At 41.8% G+C, this 15,267-nt stretch overlaps 1 protein-coding gene across 6 annotated transcripts in view; it reads right to left on the bottom strand.

Annotated features, from left to right (window-relative positions):
• Window positions 1–264: 264 nt before the first annotated feature.
• COL21A1 (collagen type XXI alpha 1 chain) overlaps window positions 265–15,267 on the bottom strand; it is a 181,845-nt gene continuing 166,842 nt past the window's right edge. For 5 of the 6 annotated variants that reach the window (XM_039528333.1, XM_039528334.1, XM_039528336.1 and 2 more), the window contains 5 exons: window positions 12,748–12,894; window positions 12,605–12,659; window positions 12,028–12,228; window positions 3,129–3,206; window positions 265–2,185 (listed from right to left, as the gene is read on the bottom strand). In XM_039528333.1, the coding sequence (XP_039384267.1) occupies window positions 1,998–2,185; window positions 3,129–3,206; window positions 12,028–12,228; window positions 12,605–12,659; window positions 12,748–12,894 (669 nt within the window). In that variant the 3' untranslated portion in view covers window positions 265–1,997. Of the gene's footprint in view, window positions 2,186–3,128; window positions 3,207–12,027; window positions 12,229–12,604; window positions 12,660–12,747; window positions 12,895–15,267 lie in introns of those variants that run through there. The other variant, XM_039528335.1, reaches the window with a different exon arrangement.

Here is a 15,267-nt window from a genome sequence, read left to right as displayed (position 1 = left end):
TTAGGGTGGAAGTGGCCAATTCCCAACAGTTGACAAGAAGGGGCGAATATCAACAGAGGGAAAATTACTTTAGCACTGACCCCCCACTTGGTAAGGCAACTCCCATCTTTTCATGTGCTGAATATTTATATCTGCTTACTATATTTCCCACTCCATGCATCTGAAGAAGTGGGTTATATCCCGGGAAAGCTTATGCCCAAATACATTTGTTAGTCTCTATGGTGCCACAAGGACTCCTCATTGTTTTTACAGAAAAAACATAACGTTTGAGGATATTAATATAAAAAACCTGAAAGTCGACAAATTAAATGGGCACTTAAATACTAAAAATTAGGGTTTTAATAACATATGGAATTATGCCATTTCTATGGGACAGATTCTGGTACCCTTACTGACAATGAATAGTACCTAATTCCATAGTTGGTCTTACTGAAGTCAGTGTGACTGCTCAGGGAGTAATCAGTGTATGACATTCAGGTTCTACATGGTTAGATGGATTTGGGGATTTCAAGGGTGGGAGGGGGGAGTGAGAGATTTGTTCTTGTTTTTAGAGGGTTTTCTGTTTTGGTTTTTGTTTAGAAAAGATGGAAGAATACCAAATAGGAGAGCAGCTCTCAGGTATAAATACCTACTCTAGGAGAATAATATATATTCTGTTGTGCTATCACAGAGCACAGCCAATTAAAAAACCCTTGCATTTATTCATCACATCACCACCAAGTCTCTACAAAATTTTATTTTACCTTGAATGTCAAGCTTTCTACCAAATTTTTGTAGCACGACAACAGAAAAACAACACATCAAAAAAGTCATATAAAGCTTTGGTTAAGTGCAATACAAAGATTCTCTGAATTAATTTTAAAATGTACTCAAATTCTAATGGGAACTGTGCACTTGTTTTTTTTTTACTTAGAATGCAAGAAATACTTCTTGCTAGCATTGCATACAATGAAAATGAGCATACAAATGTCTTGCTTAAAATGGAAAACAAAGCAACATAACAAACATTGCAATTAGTTAGCAAGCACAAAGACCTTTCTTCTTGTAATCCTGTTTTTTACATTTGACATCTACAATCCTTGTGGAGCACAGCAAAGAAGATGGAGCAAGTCTGTAATTTTAATGAATGTATTAAAATTGTTAAACTTCATTTTCAAAAACTGATTTTCAACCTTGGCAGACTGTAGTTGCAAACAAATTAAAGTTTATTTTTAAAATAATGCAATTTTTAATATCAGTTAATGTATAACTCCTTTTGTTTCTTTAGTTAGAATGTGTCATTCTGGGGTGAAATCTCAGCTGCATTCCATTTCACCCTGGTCCTTAGATAAATTACGATTCCATTTCACACTGATCTTTAGATAAATTAATTGAAGATAGATTGGGTGAAATTACTGGCCAAAAGCTAAAAAAGCCAAACATTTCTCTCAATGTTGTAAAAATCAGACACATGCTTTTGCTAATGGAAAGCCTGGAGCTATAAAATATTAAATGTACACAAACCAATGAAATTCACACACATATGAAGTAACAGCTAGACACTTTCTTTCAAAATCAATTACTGTATATGTAGCCTAAATGTGAAACATTTCACAGTGATTTACACCTGATCCATAAACATTTAGCGCCCAATCCTGCTCCCATTACAGTCAACAGAAGTTGTCTAGCAATGTTAACAGACTTCAATGGAAGCAGGAGTATGAGTGGGCACTTAAATACTAAAAATCAAATGTCATGGTTAATTTTATTCATGATAAAATTGACTGTCTCTCTGAAAACCCTTGATATTTAATCAAGGCTAATTATGCATCTAAAGGCCCAATATGAATGGAGATTCTTTTAAAATGGAATGTATAACCTTTGTAATCTTTATTGCTTTACCAAACCAGAGGTACTTTTGTTTCTGTTTAAGGGATTATTTCTGGTCATCTTCCTGAGACTTGAAAGACCATAAAAGACAAGCACCATACCTATTTCATGGACTAACTCATTGCAAATTAGTAGTTTGGGCCCTTTCTAAATGGATCTCTTCCTACAATTACACTAAAACATAATGATGGATCACAAATTCCCGGGGGGCCAGGTTGTCCTTGAATTCCAGGATTTCCACGATCTCCATCTTTACCAGGCTGCCCAGGTTCTCCAGGACGTCCCTCTTTACTCATTCCAGGTGGACCTTCAGGACCTTGATGACATATATACAACAAGCAGTTAGACTATGCTGTATAATACTGTTAGAGATGGGTCTAAGATGAATACTGGATTCAAACACTCCAGAACTTTGGGTCCTGTTTCTGTACTAAGCTGAACAAAACTTCACTTTCAGAAGAAGGGACTTCTTTGGCATTAGAGTTTATATACCGTGAATTAAATGTTGGTTACAAATAATCAAGTTACCTATATCATCTACTGAACTTGAATCAAGATTTACAAATAATCAAGGTGAATAGCAGAATAGATTGAAAATCAAATCAAAATTAAAAGCGATTTAAAAAGGAACTTTTAAAAATTGGCTTTGATGTATTGTTACTTTATCATATAGTCCAGCTCACTGTGGGCCAGAACCAAAGTCCATAGGCACCTTTCCATTGACTTAACTGGATATGGATCAGGCCCTATCGTCTCTTCCAAAGGATCAATTTTATATTTTGACAGAGCATGCTATTGTTTAAAAAAAAATGTTTTCCTTTCAAAAGAAATTGCAGTGTGATTTCATGAATATATCAACTTGGATTTTCAGAGCCCCTGCAGCTGCTATAGGTGGGAATTAGGTTTGCAGGTTCTTAACATTTCTGAAAATCTGACCTGTTGAGTTTTATTTCTTCTTCTATTACACAAGGGAATTTTGCTAATTTTAAATCTCAGTCTGCCATGAAATAGGAATTTGAGTCACTTATATCTATAAATACCTACCCTATAGTAAATAATATATTCTGCTGCAAATGAAAAGCAATAAAACCACACATACCTACAGTGTTTTCCTATCTAGCAACCAGCATAAAAGGGATTATATTTTACACAGTTTAAATAGTACTACTTAAGATTAATCCAATCATGATAAATTTAGTCACCAACATTTTCAAAATAATGTACATGCAATGAAATCTACATGGCTAACCCATGCTTACCTGGAGGGCCAGGGGGGCCTTGTATTCCAGGAACCCCAGTTCCCTGGCTGCCCTTTTCTCCATTTTTTCCTGGTAGCCCTGTAGGATACCAAACACACACACATGCACAGTAAGCATTGTTTTCATTTGAGAAATTGAAAAGGGGACGGGTGGTGGGGCTGGATGAGTGATTGTTCAATGCTATGCAGTGTAATTGCCTTATTTATCAGCCTAATTTCAACTAAAGAACTAATGGTAAGTAATTTCTGTTGAAGGGGTGCGTGTGTGTGTAGATAATAGGCAGGATTGATGGTGAAGGCTAATTCTGGCTTGCCTTTCACTGGTGGCATTTTGATTAGGTCACATGAAAAAATGAATTTGATGCTTTGAACATGGTCTCTAGTTGAATCAGAAAATATATGGGTGATCTTTCAAAATGTACATCTGAAATTAAATTCTCTCTCAAACAAGAGATATCAAGCCAAATTCAGTGCTTACACTTGTCAAGCTATGGCCTAATATGGTCAGTTTCTTTGGTGAAAAAGATTACCAGCTTTTTTCACCCTTTGCTGAGTAGCCAAGAAGATTAATCGGTATTAATGGAAATAAAAGTATCTAACTGCTGAAGACAAAACTTCAATGTGCTCCGAAATTCATTTGGTTTTCTGCGTCAGAGACAAAAATGTCACAGAGGATTTTCAAAATGTGCATTGAGCTACAGCTGGCATCTTGCTAGTTGGTTTTACTTTACGTACCTTTCTCAGAGATTCTTTTGATGCTGTAGAAACATAATAGTTGCTGAGACCGAAGTTGACATATTTTGGACATTACCCTGATCCAATTTGACTATGCACTTAACATTAAGCATGTAAGTAGACCCACTGAAATCAGTGGGACTAGTCACAGGCTTACATGATTTGCTGGATTGTGGCTGATATTACAAAAAGGGGACGGAAACTAGAAAAGCTACAGAAGAGGGTAACAAGGGTAGTAAAAGCTATTAGGTTGTAACTGCAGTAAAAATTTAGGAAAATTAGGCTAATGTTCATAAGAAATTATGAGAAAATATATAAATTCAAAAGAGTATGCCACAAAATTATTCAAGAGTGAAATAGGCTCAAAACAAATAGCAAGTAATGGAGTCTGTGGTCTGGGATGGGGTGTTAGATGGGATGGGATCTGAGTTACTACAGAGAATTCTTTCCTGGGTGCTGGCTGGTGAGTCTTGCCCACATGCTCAGGGTTTAACTGATCACCATATTTGGGGTCGGGAAGGAATTTTCCTCCAGGGCAGATTGGCAGAGGCCCTGAAGGTTTTTCGTCTTCCTCTGCAGCATGGGGTACAGGTCAGTTGCTGGAGGATTCTCTGTGGCTTGAGGTCTTCAAACCACAATTTGAGGACTTCAATAACTCAGACATAGGTTAGGGGTTTGTTACAGGAGTGGATGGGTGAGATTCTGTGGCTTGCATTGTGCAGGAGGTCAGACTAGATGATCATAGTGGTCCCTTCTGACCTTAAAGTCTATGAGTCTACGAGTCTAAGAAAATACTAGATAGTGAAGAAGTTTAGAAAACCAAATTCACCAAATTCAGCCCTGCAGTAAAAAGGGATACAAGTCTAAATGAAATGCACATGTATTGAATGTATTTAGTCAGAGAAATTATTATTTCAAATACAACAAAAGATAATTAGACACTGAAACTATGTCTACACTACGGGATTATTCTGATTTTACATAAACCGGTTTTGTAAAACAGATTGTATAAAGTCGAGTGCACGCGACCACACTAAGCACATTAATTCGGCGGTGTGCATCCATGTACCGAGGCTAGTGTAGATTTCCAGAGCGTTGCACTGTGGGTAGCTATCCCGTAGCTATCCCATAGTTCCCACAGTCTCCCCTGCCCATTGGGATTCTGGGTTGAGATCCCAATGCAAAAACAGTGTCGCGGGTGATTCTGGGTAAATGTCGTCACTCAATCCTTCCCCCGTGAAAGCAATGGTAGACAATCATTTTGCGCCCTTTTCCCCTGGATTGCCCTGGCAGACGCCATAGCATGGCAATCATGGAGCCCGTTTTGCCTTTTGTCACTGTCACCATATGTGTACTGGATGCTGCTGACAGACGCGGTACTGCACTGCTACACAGCAGCATTCATTTGCCTTTGCAAGATAGCAGAGACTGTTACCAGTCATATTGCACCATCTGCCATGCCATTGTAAATTGGCGATGAGATGACAGTTATCAGTCGTTCTGTACCGTCTGCTGCTATCATGGGTGCTCCTGGCTGGCCTCGCTGAGGTCGGCCGGGGGTGCATAGGCAAAAATGGGAATGACTCCCTGGGTCATTTCCTTTCTATGTTTTGTCTAAAAATAGAGTCAGTCCAGCCTAGAATATGGGGCAAGTGTACTAGAGAACCAGAGAGCACAGCCGCTCCGTGTCAGAGCCCCAGAGATCTCACAGAAATGATGAGCTACATGCCATTCTAGGGGGTGCCCCTGCAACAGCCCCACCCATTGCTTCCCTCCTCCCCCAACCCTCCTGGGCTACCGTGGCAGTGTCCCCCCATTTGTGTGATGAAGTAATAAAGAATGCAGGAATAAGAAACAGACTTTTTAGTGAGATAAAATGAGGGGGAGGAAGCCTCCAGCTGCTATGATAGTCCAGGCAGTACAGAATCTTTTCTTTAGACATGACGGTGGGGGGGGGCTGATGGAGCTCAGCCCCCAGTTGCTATGATGAGGACGGTTACCAGCCATTCTGTACCATCTGAGCTCAAATTTTGGACAGCAAAAGATTCCAAGGAAGCTGCAGTTTGTATTGTATTCCTACAATATGTACTGAAGTGATTTAGTTACCTTGTATCCCTAAGGGTATGTCTACACTACAAGAGTAGTTCGATTCAACTTAATTCGAATTTGTGGAATCGACCTTACGAAGTCGAATTTGTGTATCCACACTAAGGACAGTAATTCGACTTTGTGATTCCACAGTAACAGGGCCAGCGTCGACTTTGGAAGCGGTGCACTGTGGGAAGCTATCCCACAGTTCCCCCACTCCCCGCTGCCCATTGGAATGCTGGGTAGAGCCCCCAATGCCTGCTGGGGGGAAAAATGTGTCGAGGGTGGTTTTGGGTAACTGTCAGCATTGAACCGTCAATCACGCCCTCTCTCCCTCCCCAAAAGTGCCTGCGGGCAATCTGTTCGTGCACTTTTCTGGTCAGTGACAGTGCGGATGCCACAGCACTGCGAGCATGGAGCCCGCTGCAGTTATGGCCGTTTTCACCTCCTCGCACCTTATCGTCCACCTCTTCCACAGTCAGCTGCTGAGAAATCGGGCTACTTTTCAATGGTGCTGCAAGCACTGGTGGACCATAGGGGACGTTTTACCAACATCAACGTCGGGTGGCCAGGCAAGGTTCATGACACGCGTGTTTTCAGGAACTGTGGTCTGTTTAGACACCTGCAGGAAGGTAGTTTCTTCCCGGACCACAAAATAACTGTTGGGGATGTGCAGATGCCTATAGTGATCCTCGGGGACCCAGCCTAACCGCTAATGCCCTGGCTCATGAAGCCCTATACAGGCGCCTTGGACAGCGACAAGGAACTCTTCAAGTACCAGCGAGCAGCGTGACCTGTGACTCTTCAGTTTCTTTACAGAGAAGCTGAACCTACCCGTTTCTTTACCCAGTTACTGTTGACTATCCTCTGCAGTTACATACCCCGTTCACCCCGTTTCCCCCACTTCCAACACATGTGTAAAAATAAAATACATGTTCCATTGTTACTTAAGAAAGGTTTCTTTATTAATGACTTTGCGTTAAAGGGTTGAAACTGGGACGCAGACTGTGCTGGGTAGGGTGTGCGGTGATGTAAAGACTGCCTCTGAACTCGAGGAATGACAGGCTCCTGCTCCTAGAGCGGTCCGCAGTGCCGGACTGCTTGTTTCAACGGAGCCTGCCATCCCTCCTTTTTGGGATTCTGTGTGCGGGGGCTATGTGACCTTGTGGCGGAGGAGGACGGATACAGATTCCTCTGCTGCGTGACTCAGCGGTCCAGGACAAGGACCGCTGCATAAGATCTGTAACCGCCCTCCCCCGCTACAAAGTCACATCCCCCCCACCCACACAGAACCTGGAAACCACCTCCAAAAACCGACCAGGGTGCCTACTGACTGCACTGTGTGTGTGACCTGCTGCTGATCCTGCCCCCGTGTCTGTACCTTGGTAAAGGTGACTGTCCTGTCCAATTACCAACCCCCTTCCCCCGCTTCAAACACAGTCTCCTCTAAAAGAACATGATGGAAACAGTAATTAACAGAAAAGTATTTTTTATTATCAACTAGCCAGTTAGGGGATGAAACTGGGACGGGGTGAGGCGGGAAGGAAAGAACTTCTCAAAATTTAAGGTATGAGAGCTTTTGGGTACTTGAGCACTCTGCTGGGGTGCAGTGACAGTTTTAACGCCCCCTGGCGCCCCTCCTTCTGGTTATTTTGGGTGAGGGGGGTATGGGACTTTGTGGCGGGGGAGGGCGGTTGCAGATACACTGCAGGGGGGCTCTGTCCTCCTGCCTGCGGTCCTGCAGAACATGCACAAGGCGCCGGAGCATGTCCATTTGCTCCCTCATTAGTCCAAGCAGCGTTTGAGTCGCCTGCTTGCCTTCCTCACGCCACCTCTCCTCCCGTTCGCTGTGTGAGCGCTGGTACAGAGAGAGGGTCTCCCTCCACTGGCTCTGTTGGCTGATCAGAACATCCAAACTTGGACTGCTGTCCAGAGCGTCAACAGAGTGGTGCAGTGTGGGATAGCTCCCGGAGCTACTAAGGTCAATTTCCGTCCACACCTAGCCTAATTCGACATGGCCATGTCGAATTTAGCGCTACTCCCCTCGTGGGGGAGGAGTACAGAATTCGAACTAAAGAGCCCTCTATGTCGATTTAAATGGCTTCCTGGTGTGGACGGGTGCACGGTTAATTCGAATTAATGCTGCTAAATTAGAATTAAAGTCCTAGTGTGGACCAGGCCTTAGACTTCACCCTGATACTCTGAAATACTCTATTGCACACAGTTAGTGGAAGATTACTCAAGAACATGTTCCTACTTTTACCCAGGCGCCCCCGGCCGACCTCACCGAGGCCAGCCAGGAGCACTCACGGGCTGATGACGAGAACGGATACCAGTCCTTCTGTACTGTGCCGTCTGCCACCGGGGAGGGGAGGGGAGAGGATGCTGCTGTTTAGCGCTCCAGCACCCCGTCTACCAGCAGCATGCAGTAGACATAGGGTGACATTAAAAAAAGGCGAGAAACGATTTTTTCCCTTTTCTTTCGGGGGGCGGGGAAGGGTGTAAATTGACGACTACACCCTGAAACACCCAGGAAAATGTTTTTGACCCTTCAGGCACTTGGAGCCCAGCCAAGAATGCAAATGCTTTTCGGAGACTGCGGGGACTGTGGGATAGCTGGAGTCCTCAGTCCCCCCCTCCCTCTCTCCCTCCCTCCCTGAGCGTCATTTGATTATTTGGCTTTCCGTTATGCTTCTCACGCAGCACTGTGCTAAGTCCCTGCTGTGGCCTCTGTCTATCATAGCCTGGAGATTTTTTCAAATGCTTTGTCATTTCGTCTTCTGTAACAGAGCTCTGATAGAACAGATTTGTCTCCCCATACAGCGATCAGATCCAGTATCTCCTGTATGGTCCATGCTGGAGCTCTTTTTGGATTTGGGACTGCATCGCCACCTGTGCTGATCAGAGCTCCAGGCTGGGCAAACAGGAAATGAAATTCAAAAGTTCACGGGGATTTTCCTGTCTACCTGGCCAGTGCATCCGAGTTCAGATGGCTTTCCAGAGTGGTCACAATGGTGCACTGTGGGATACCACCCGGAGGCCAATACCGTCGATTTGCCACCACACTAACCCTAATCTGACATGGCAATACCGATTTCAGCGCTACTCCTCTCGTCGGGGAGGAGTACAGAAACTGGTTTAAAGAGCCCTTTATATCAATATAAAAGGCCTCATTGTGTGGATGGGTGCAGGGTTAAATCGGTATAACGCTGCTAAATTCGGTTTAAACGCGTAGTGTAGACCAGGCCTGAGAAAAACAATACACCAGAGGAAAAAAAATAGACATAGAAGTTGATTTTATTGGAAAAGTCACACTGTCTCCTTATATCTTCAAATGTTAGTATGGCACTTCTTATAAGAAGTGAAACACCTTAGTCTCAAATGATAATCATGTTCTTGAGTAATCTTCCACTAACTATGTGCAATAAAGTATTTCAGAGTATCAGGGTGAAGTCTAAGGGATACAAGGTAACTAAATCACTTCAGTACATATTGTAGGAATACAATACAAACTGCAGCTTCCTTGGAATCTTTTGCTGTCCAAAATTTGAGCTCAGAGGTTTATAAAATGTTCTTTACAAGATTAAAAATACATTTTCTAGAGGTTCCTCCTTTTCCAAGATCATTCATTTTTTCCACATAATGAAACATTGTATCTTGGCTCTCATGCATTCGGCTGATAATGGCAATTTGCCCAGACTTTCCGAGTTAAAGAATCCCTAAGCCCAGCCACTCAAATAAGTGGAATAGTGGAGGAAAATATCAATCTACTACAGAGATTTTAAAAAGTTCCCCTAAGAAATTGTGTGTATGGAAACTAAGTAAGAAGCAAAGATGGAGAATGACTCAGCATTTTTAAGAGGCCAAAAGAGACTGCAAGCCTTTTAATAAGGGAGAAAAGACCAAAGATCACAAAGAAGGACCCAGATTGTGAAAAAACAAAACAAAAAACCTCCTTTGATAGTGGTTCAGATTCCTTCCCCCCCCCCCCCATTGGAGGATTCATAAAGGTTAGGCCTAACTTATTTAAGTATCTGAGATTTGACAAGATCACAAGCCTAGCTGATACGATTACTGAATAGTGATTTTTATTGCAGAATTTACTGAAACTGGTTTGATTACTGAAGTGAGAAATGGCAAGAAGAGCATGAATCAAACCCAAGTGTCCCAATTAAAAGTAGAGAGCATAACCACCAGACAAGATGTAAAGGACAGTTCAACCTTCCCAAGAATATAGGTGAATTAGGCAACTATTTTCTTAAGACCATTCAAAAGTAACCCCACAATAGTAGAACTGTGACCTGACATACCCCCAGTGCTACCACCTTGAGTGCAGTAAGGTGACATAAGGTATAAATCAAATCAGAATGTAGCCCACTGGAGTACACTTCTGATCCACCTGTATTAGAAGATCTCTAGTGAGGAACCAATTTGTATTGTTCCTTGGAGTGATCAATTAAAGCTGGTTTCATTGAATATAAAATCTTTAAGAGTAGTCATTACTCTCATAGAGGAAGAAAACTAGAATGACAGATATTCTCAGATACCCCAGAACCAAAAGGGCTTCATTTTTATATTCGGAGGTAATTTAGAAGGAAATGGCTATATGTGGTTGGGAATTTTCTGTCAAAATGTTATTTCCAATGGTAAACGTGATTCTTGTCACACTGAAATTTGCCACAGGAAATTTTAATATTGCAGATTTTTTTTTCTGTTAGGAAAATTGAAACAAAATATTTACTTTCACTTTGGGTCTTCCCAACTCAGAGTTTGATTTGCTGAATAGAATCAAAACATTTTGGGCCAGTTCATTATTAATATGTGGCTGCCTAACCTCCACAGTGCTTCATGCCCCTGGTTCTCAATTCTCTGTCGAGTGAGCAGAAATGAAGTGTTTTGACACTTACAAATCAAATTTTTCTGAACTTTTTATTCTGTGAAAAATTTCAATACTTTGACTTTTCATCCTGAGTCAGGACAAAAAGTAAACACCATAGCAGAATTTCCCCACAGGCCAGAACTTCTAATTTTTGACCAGCTCTAGCCAGAGGTGGATTATGCTTTTGGGGGACCCTGGGCCAGAGCAAGTGGGGGACCCTCCTCACCCCTTCCACTTCCAGTCTCCCCCTGCTCCCTACCCCGGTGCTCCTGGTGGGGAGTGGGGTGCAGGGGCTTCCCCCGCTCCACAGCAGGAGTGCCAGGTGGGTGCGAGGAGCGAGGCAAGCCGCTGTGCCCCAACCCCACTCCCTGGCAGGAGTGCCGGGCAGAGCGGGTCAGAGCGCTCATTTTTCCAGGGCCCCTCAATTGGTCAGGGCTCCTGAGCACTGCCCCATTGGCCCAGTAGCTAATCCGCCACTGGTTCTAGCAATGGCCCATTGTGCAGGTGAGCACTTTCCTTGCTGACAGGTCTATCTCTGAGGTCAGCCAAAGAAAAACATCTTTAAACTATTGCAAAGTGCTCACCACGCACGCACCAGGCACAAGTGCAGCTGTCAAATCTAGAAAGGCCATATGAGTGCATCTGGGTGCAAGGACTATGCAAGACTAGGTCATAGTTCCACACACACACCCCCCTTAAGGTGTGGTGCAGTAGATGAACTCCGCTATATGCCAGGGAATTCTGTGAGGCACTTTCCCTCACAGAAGTGCTATTCTATACCACCCCCTGATGTAAGACTGTGCCTGTAAGGCATGACTGAGCCCTTAAAGAGACAAACTGTGGGGGATTGTAGGCACAGGTCAAATTCCATATAGTGCTAAGTTGGGAGAAAGCCACAATTTTTTACTTCACCAAAAAATTTGGACCCAAATACTGGTTCTGAAACCACTAATCAAAAACCTGCTGACCCAGATCCAGATTTCAATTCTGTAGCCTCTCTCTAAAGTGGTCGGAAACAAAAAAATTAAACCAAACATCTCTCAACTTTTGGAAATGAATTCTGTATCCTGAACTAGACTACGTGGTGTGGACCTCTCTTGACCCTCTACTGCTACCCACTCAAGTACCATTCAGAACTGAACATGTAATAAAGTAAAAGCTATATGTTATTTGCTTCGTGAGATACCCATGCAGTTACCTTTTGCCCCACGGGCACCAGGACTCCCAGGAGCTCCTGGAAGACCTGGAACACCATCATTTCCTGGTAAGCCAGAAAAACCTCTCGGACCTTCTGGGCCTATTGGACCCGGTGGACCAGGAAGTCCTGGAGAAGCACTTTGGGATTGACAATGGTTGCAGTTTTGTAGCCTTCCACTCCGAAGGATAACAGGCAACTGGGCTAGGAGAATTCAAATGAAAATGCTTTAGACTATTCTGAGAATGACATTGAGATAACATTACTATGCAAGATAAAAATAACCAAATGCCAAACTACATTAATAAGGATTTAAGATAAATCATTTGTTATATAAATCACCAAAAACAAAATATCTGGCTTTTTGTGGAGGAGAAGGGGATGGTGATGGTGATGTATTAAGGCCTACAGACTGGTAAGATTTGGAGACATCATCACTATGGTGTGTAATTATATCGTACTAAGTCCACTGTGTTAGTAGTTTTGATTTTTCTTAGAACAGGACATCTTTATAATTATCATGAAAGTAGCCAGAGCATTTTAAATAAAGAAAGAATACATTGCAATCTTTGGGACTTACTTCTCAGTACATCTGCGCAAACCTGCCGAATAAATTCTTCTGAAAATTCCCTTCCCTGAATTGAATATAGAAGAGTTATAAAAAATGCATAGAAAGTTTTTTTAAAAGTGCATGAAAACTGCAATGTCAGATTCTGTACGTACAGGTTTTCCATCTGCTCCAGGTGGCCCTGGTTGCCCTCTGTCTCCCTGTTGTCCTCTCGGACCAGAAGGTCCAACCAAACCATTAACACCAGATTCTCCTTTTTGTCCATTGAGGCCTCTAATGCCAGGATCTCCTTTCTCACCTTTCTGAAATCAAAGGAAACAAAAACTGTAACTAGATTTTTCAAAAGTAATTTTCAAAATTAATCTTCATTGTGAGGGGCTGACAGCACCTTCACTAAGAAGCGTTCATAAAAATCAGTCTGAATTAATTAATCTGTAGGGATAATCTTGACAGGGGATGTTGATTAACAAGTCCACCTCTACAAAAAATTCATTGAATTCTTTGGATTTTTATAAATAATATTTTAATTCAAGCATGCTTACTAGAAAAAGGTTAATTTGAAATAAATTACCATTACAGATAACAGTTTTACTTTTCTTTGTGAAGACCAAACTTTTAATCCTAGGCAGAACTATTTTATATAACAGTTAAATGAAAAGAAAAATATTAAATTACTCTCTCCTCTTTTTGATGATATCACAGTTATATTAATACAGGACATTAAAAATCTTTTTTGGAAGATTATAGGCCTCGTCTACACTAATGGAGAAATATAGAGTATATGTAGCAACACACTGCAGTAGGCTGCATCCAAACTATGACGTGCAGCTACACATGGCAGGGAAAGGCTCCAGCTCCGGAGAGACAATGGGACACTACACTAATAAAAACAGCATATGTTTGGGCATGTGGAGAGCCGTGTATTTACCTGAAAGTTTTGGCATGTCTTTACTCACTTAACCCATGCCTCATATTTACACTGCTATTTATCCCATGCTAGGGGAGCTTATATTATGTACTCTGCATGCAACCACATGGGTAGACACAGCCTAAGGGTGAAATTCTGGTTCCACTTAAGTAAATTGCAAAACTTCCATTGACTACAATGGAGACATAATTTTACCCTACATCTTTACCATCCAGGATGGAGGACGGGAGGGGGGAGGAAGTTGAGTTTGAATTGTGCTAGTTCTTTTTCCAGACCTCAGTTATTCTCAAATTAATTGACAATAACAGTAGACAATCTGCTAAGTAAGGTTAAGCCAATACTGGGAAACATTTTGAAATAAGAAACTTAATTAAAGCAGTGATTCTTCTACATTTGACTACCTACCGCATTAGTTAATTTGGACTACTTTCCAAACTTGGAGCCAACAAACCTCTATTGCAGTGGAATATGGTACACTCCCAGATTTAAAATTAGTATAATCTTTGTTCCCTTATGAATTTTTCCGTTCAGTTTTTATATGACTTGTGTATATTTTCAATAGCAGCTTTATAAATCTATTTCACTCTTTCCAAATATGCTATATGGAAGTGCAGAAACAAAGCAACAGACTATATATTACTAAATAAATAATATTCCTTTGGGAAAAGGAAGAAGGTTTAAGAGGTCCTTAGTCAAACATTTTTTATAAAGCAGACAAAGGTTTTATATTCTATTTCATTGTACAGTAAGTATATTATTAGATCACCCTACAACAGAATTTTAGGGCTCACTCAAACCAGTTTGGCACAGGCCCATGTAGAAACAGTGCAGTTCTTCACCACCGTAGAAAAGGGTAAACCTCCCAGAGCTTTCCTGCATGCTGAAAGAGCATGGCCATTGCACCTTCATTTACAACATTGCTTCTTACTCTGTACCTAGCCAGCTCTGCTGGCCGGTGTAGAGCAGGTTGGTGGACAGAATCATGCCCCTGCTGCCTTTGGGTGGTGTGCATCCCAGGGGCTCTAAAGGGGATTGTGATTATGCTTGACCTCTGTGGGTGGAATGCAAAAAGGATGAGGGGAAAGGCTCCTGAAGCCCTGTTCCCTACAGTGACACATGAGCCAGTCACAATCTGTCCCTTAACATTTTTAGGGCTAGTAAGCACTAGCGTTCAGTGAACCCAAAGAAAGTCATTTAGCTCAGATTTTTCTGCAAATGGCAAGCCAAAGGCTTTTTCATCTCACTCATACATTTATTTGATAGTTCTATCTAGAAATGTAATTGTATAAAAACACTTTCCTACTCAGCAGAGTATCACTCCGTGTATATTTGAAATGAAATTTTGACTTATTTTCGAAATTATGACTCTTTACTTGTTAGTTCTATGCAGCTAACAGAGTAAAGAGACAGAGTGTTGGTACTTTTCTTATGCAGCATCAACAAATGAATTGTTGACTAAGTTCCAGTCAGCTATACAGCAGGCTTTGACAAGCATTCCACAGAATTCTACTCCCTGTTCTCAATTCAAAAATTGGTTTACAGAAAACAGTGCTCTTAGTTAAGACTGTTTAAATTTGTATTCCCTTTTGTATGATACAGTTATAAATCTTTACTTAACAGACACTTTAACATATCTTAATGGGATTGTTCAGGATTAGAGATTGCTAAAGTGTGGAGACTTACAACTGCTTTTGACTACAACAGGAGCTGCGTATGCTGACAACTGAAAATTAGACCACTTTTTTAG

The sequence above is a fragment of the Mauremys reevesii genome, linkage group 3 (genome assembly GCF_016161935.1).
Source record: "Mauremys reevesii isolate NIE-2019 linkage group 3, ASM1616193v1, whole genome shotgun sequence".
Taxonomy (NCBI): Eukaryota; Metazoa; Chordata; order Testudines; family Geoemydidae; genus Mauremys; species Mauremys reevesii.
Note: the sequence above shows the minus strand (reverse complement) of the source record. Positions and strands in the feature narration are given on the sequence as shown.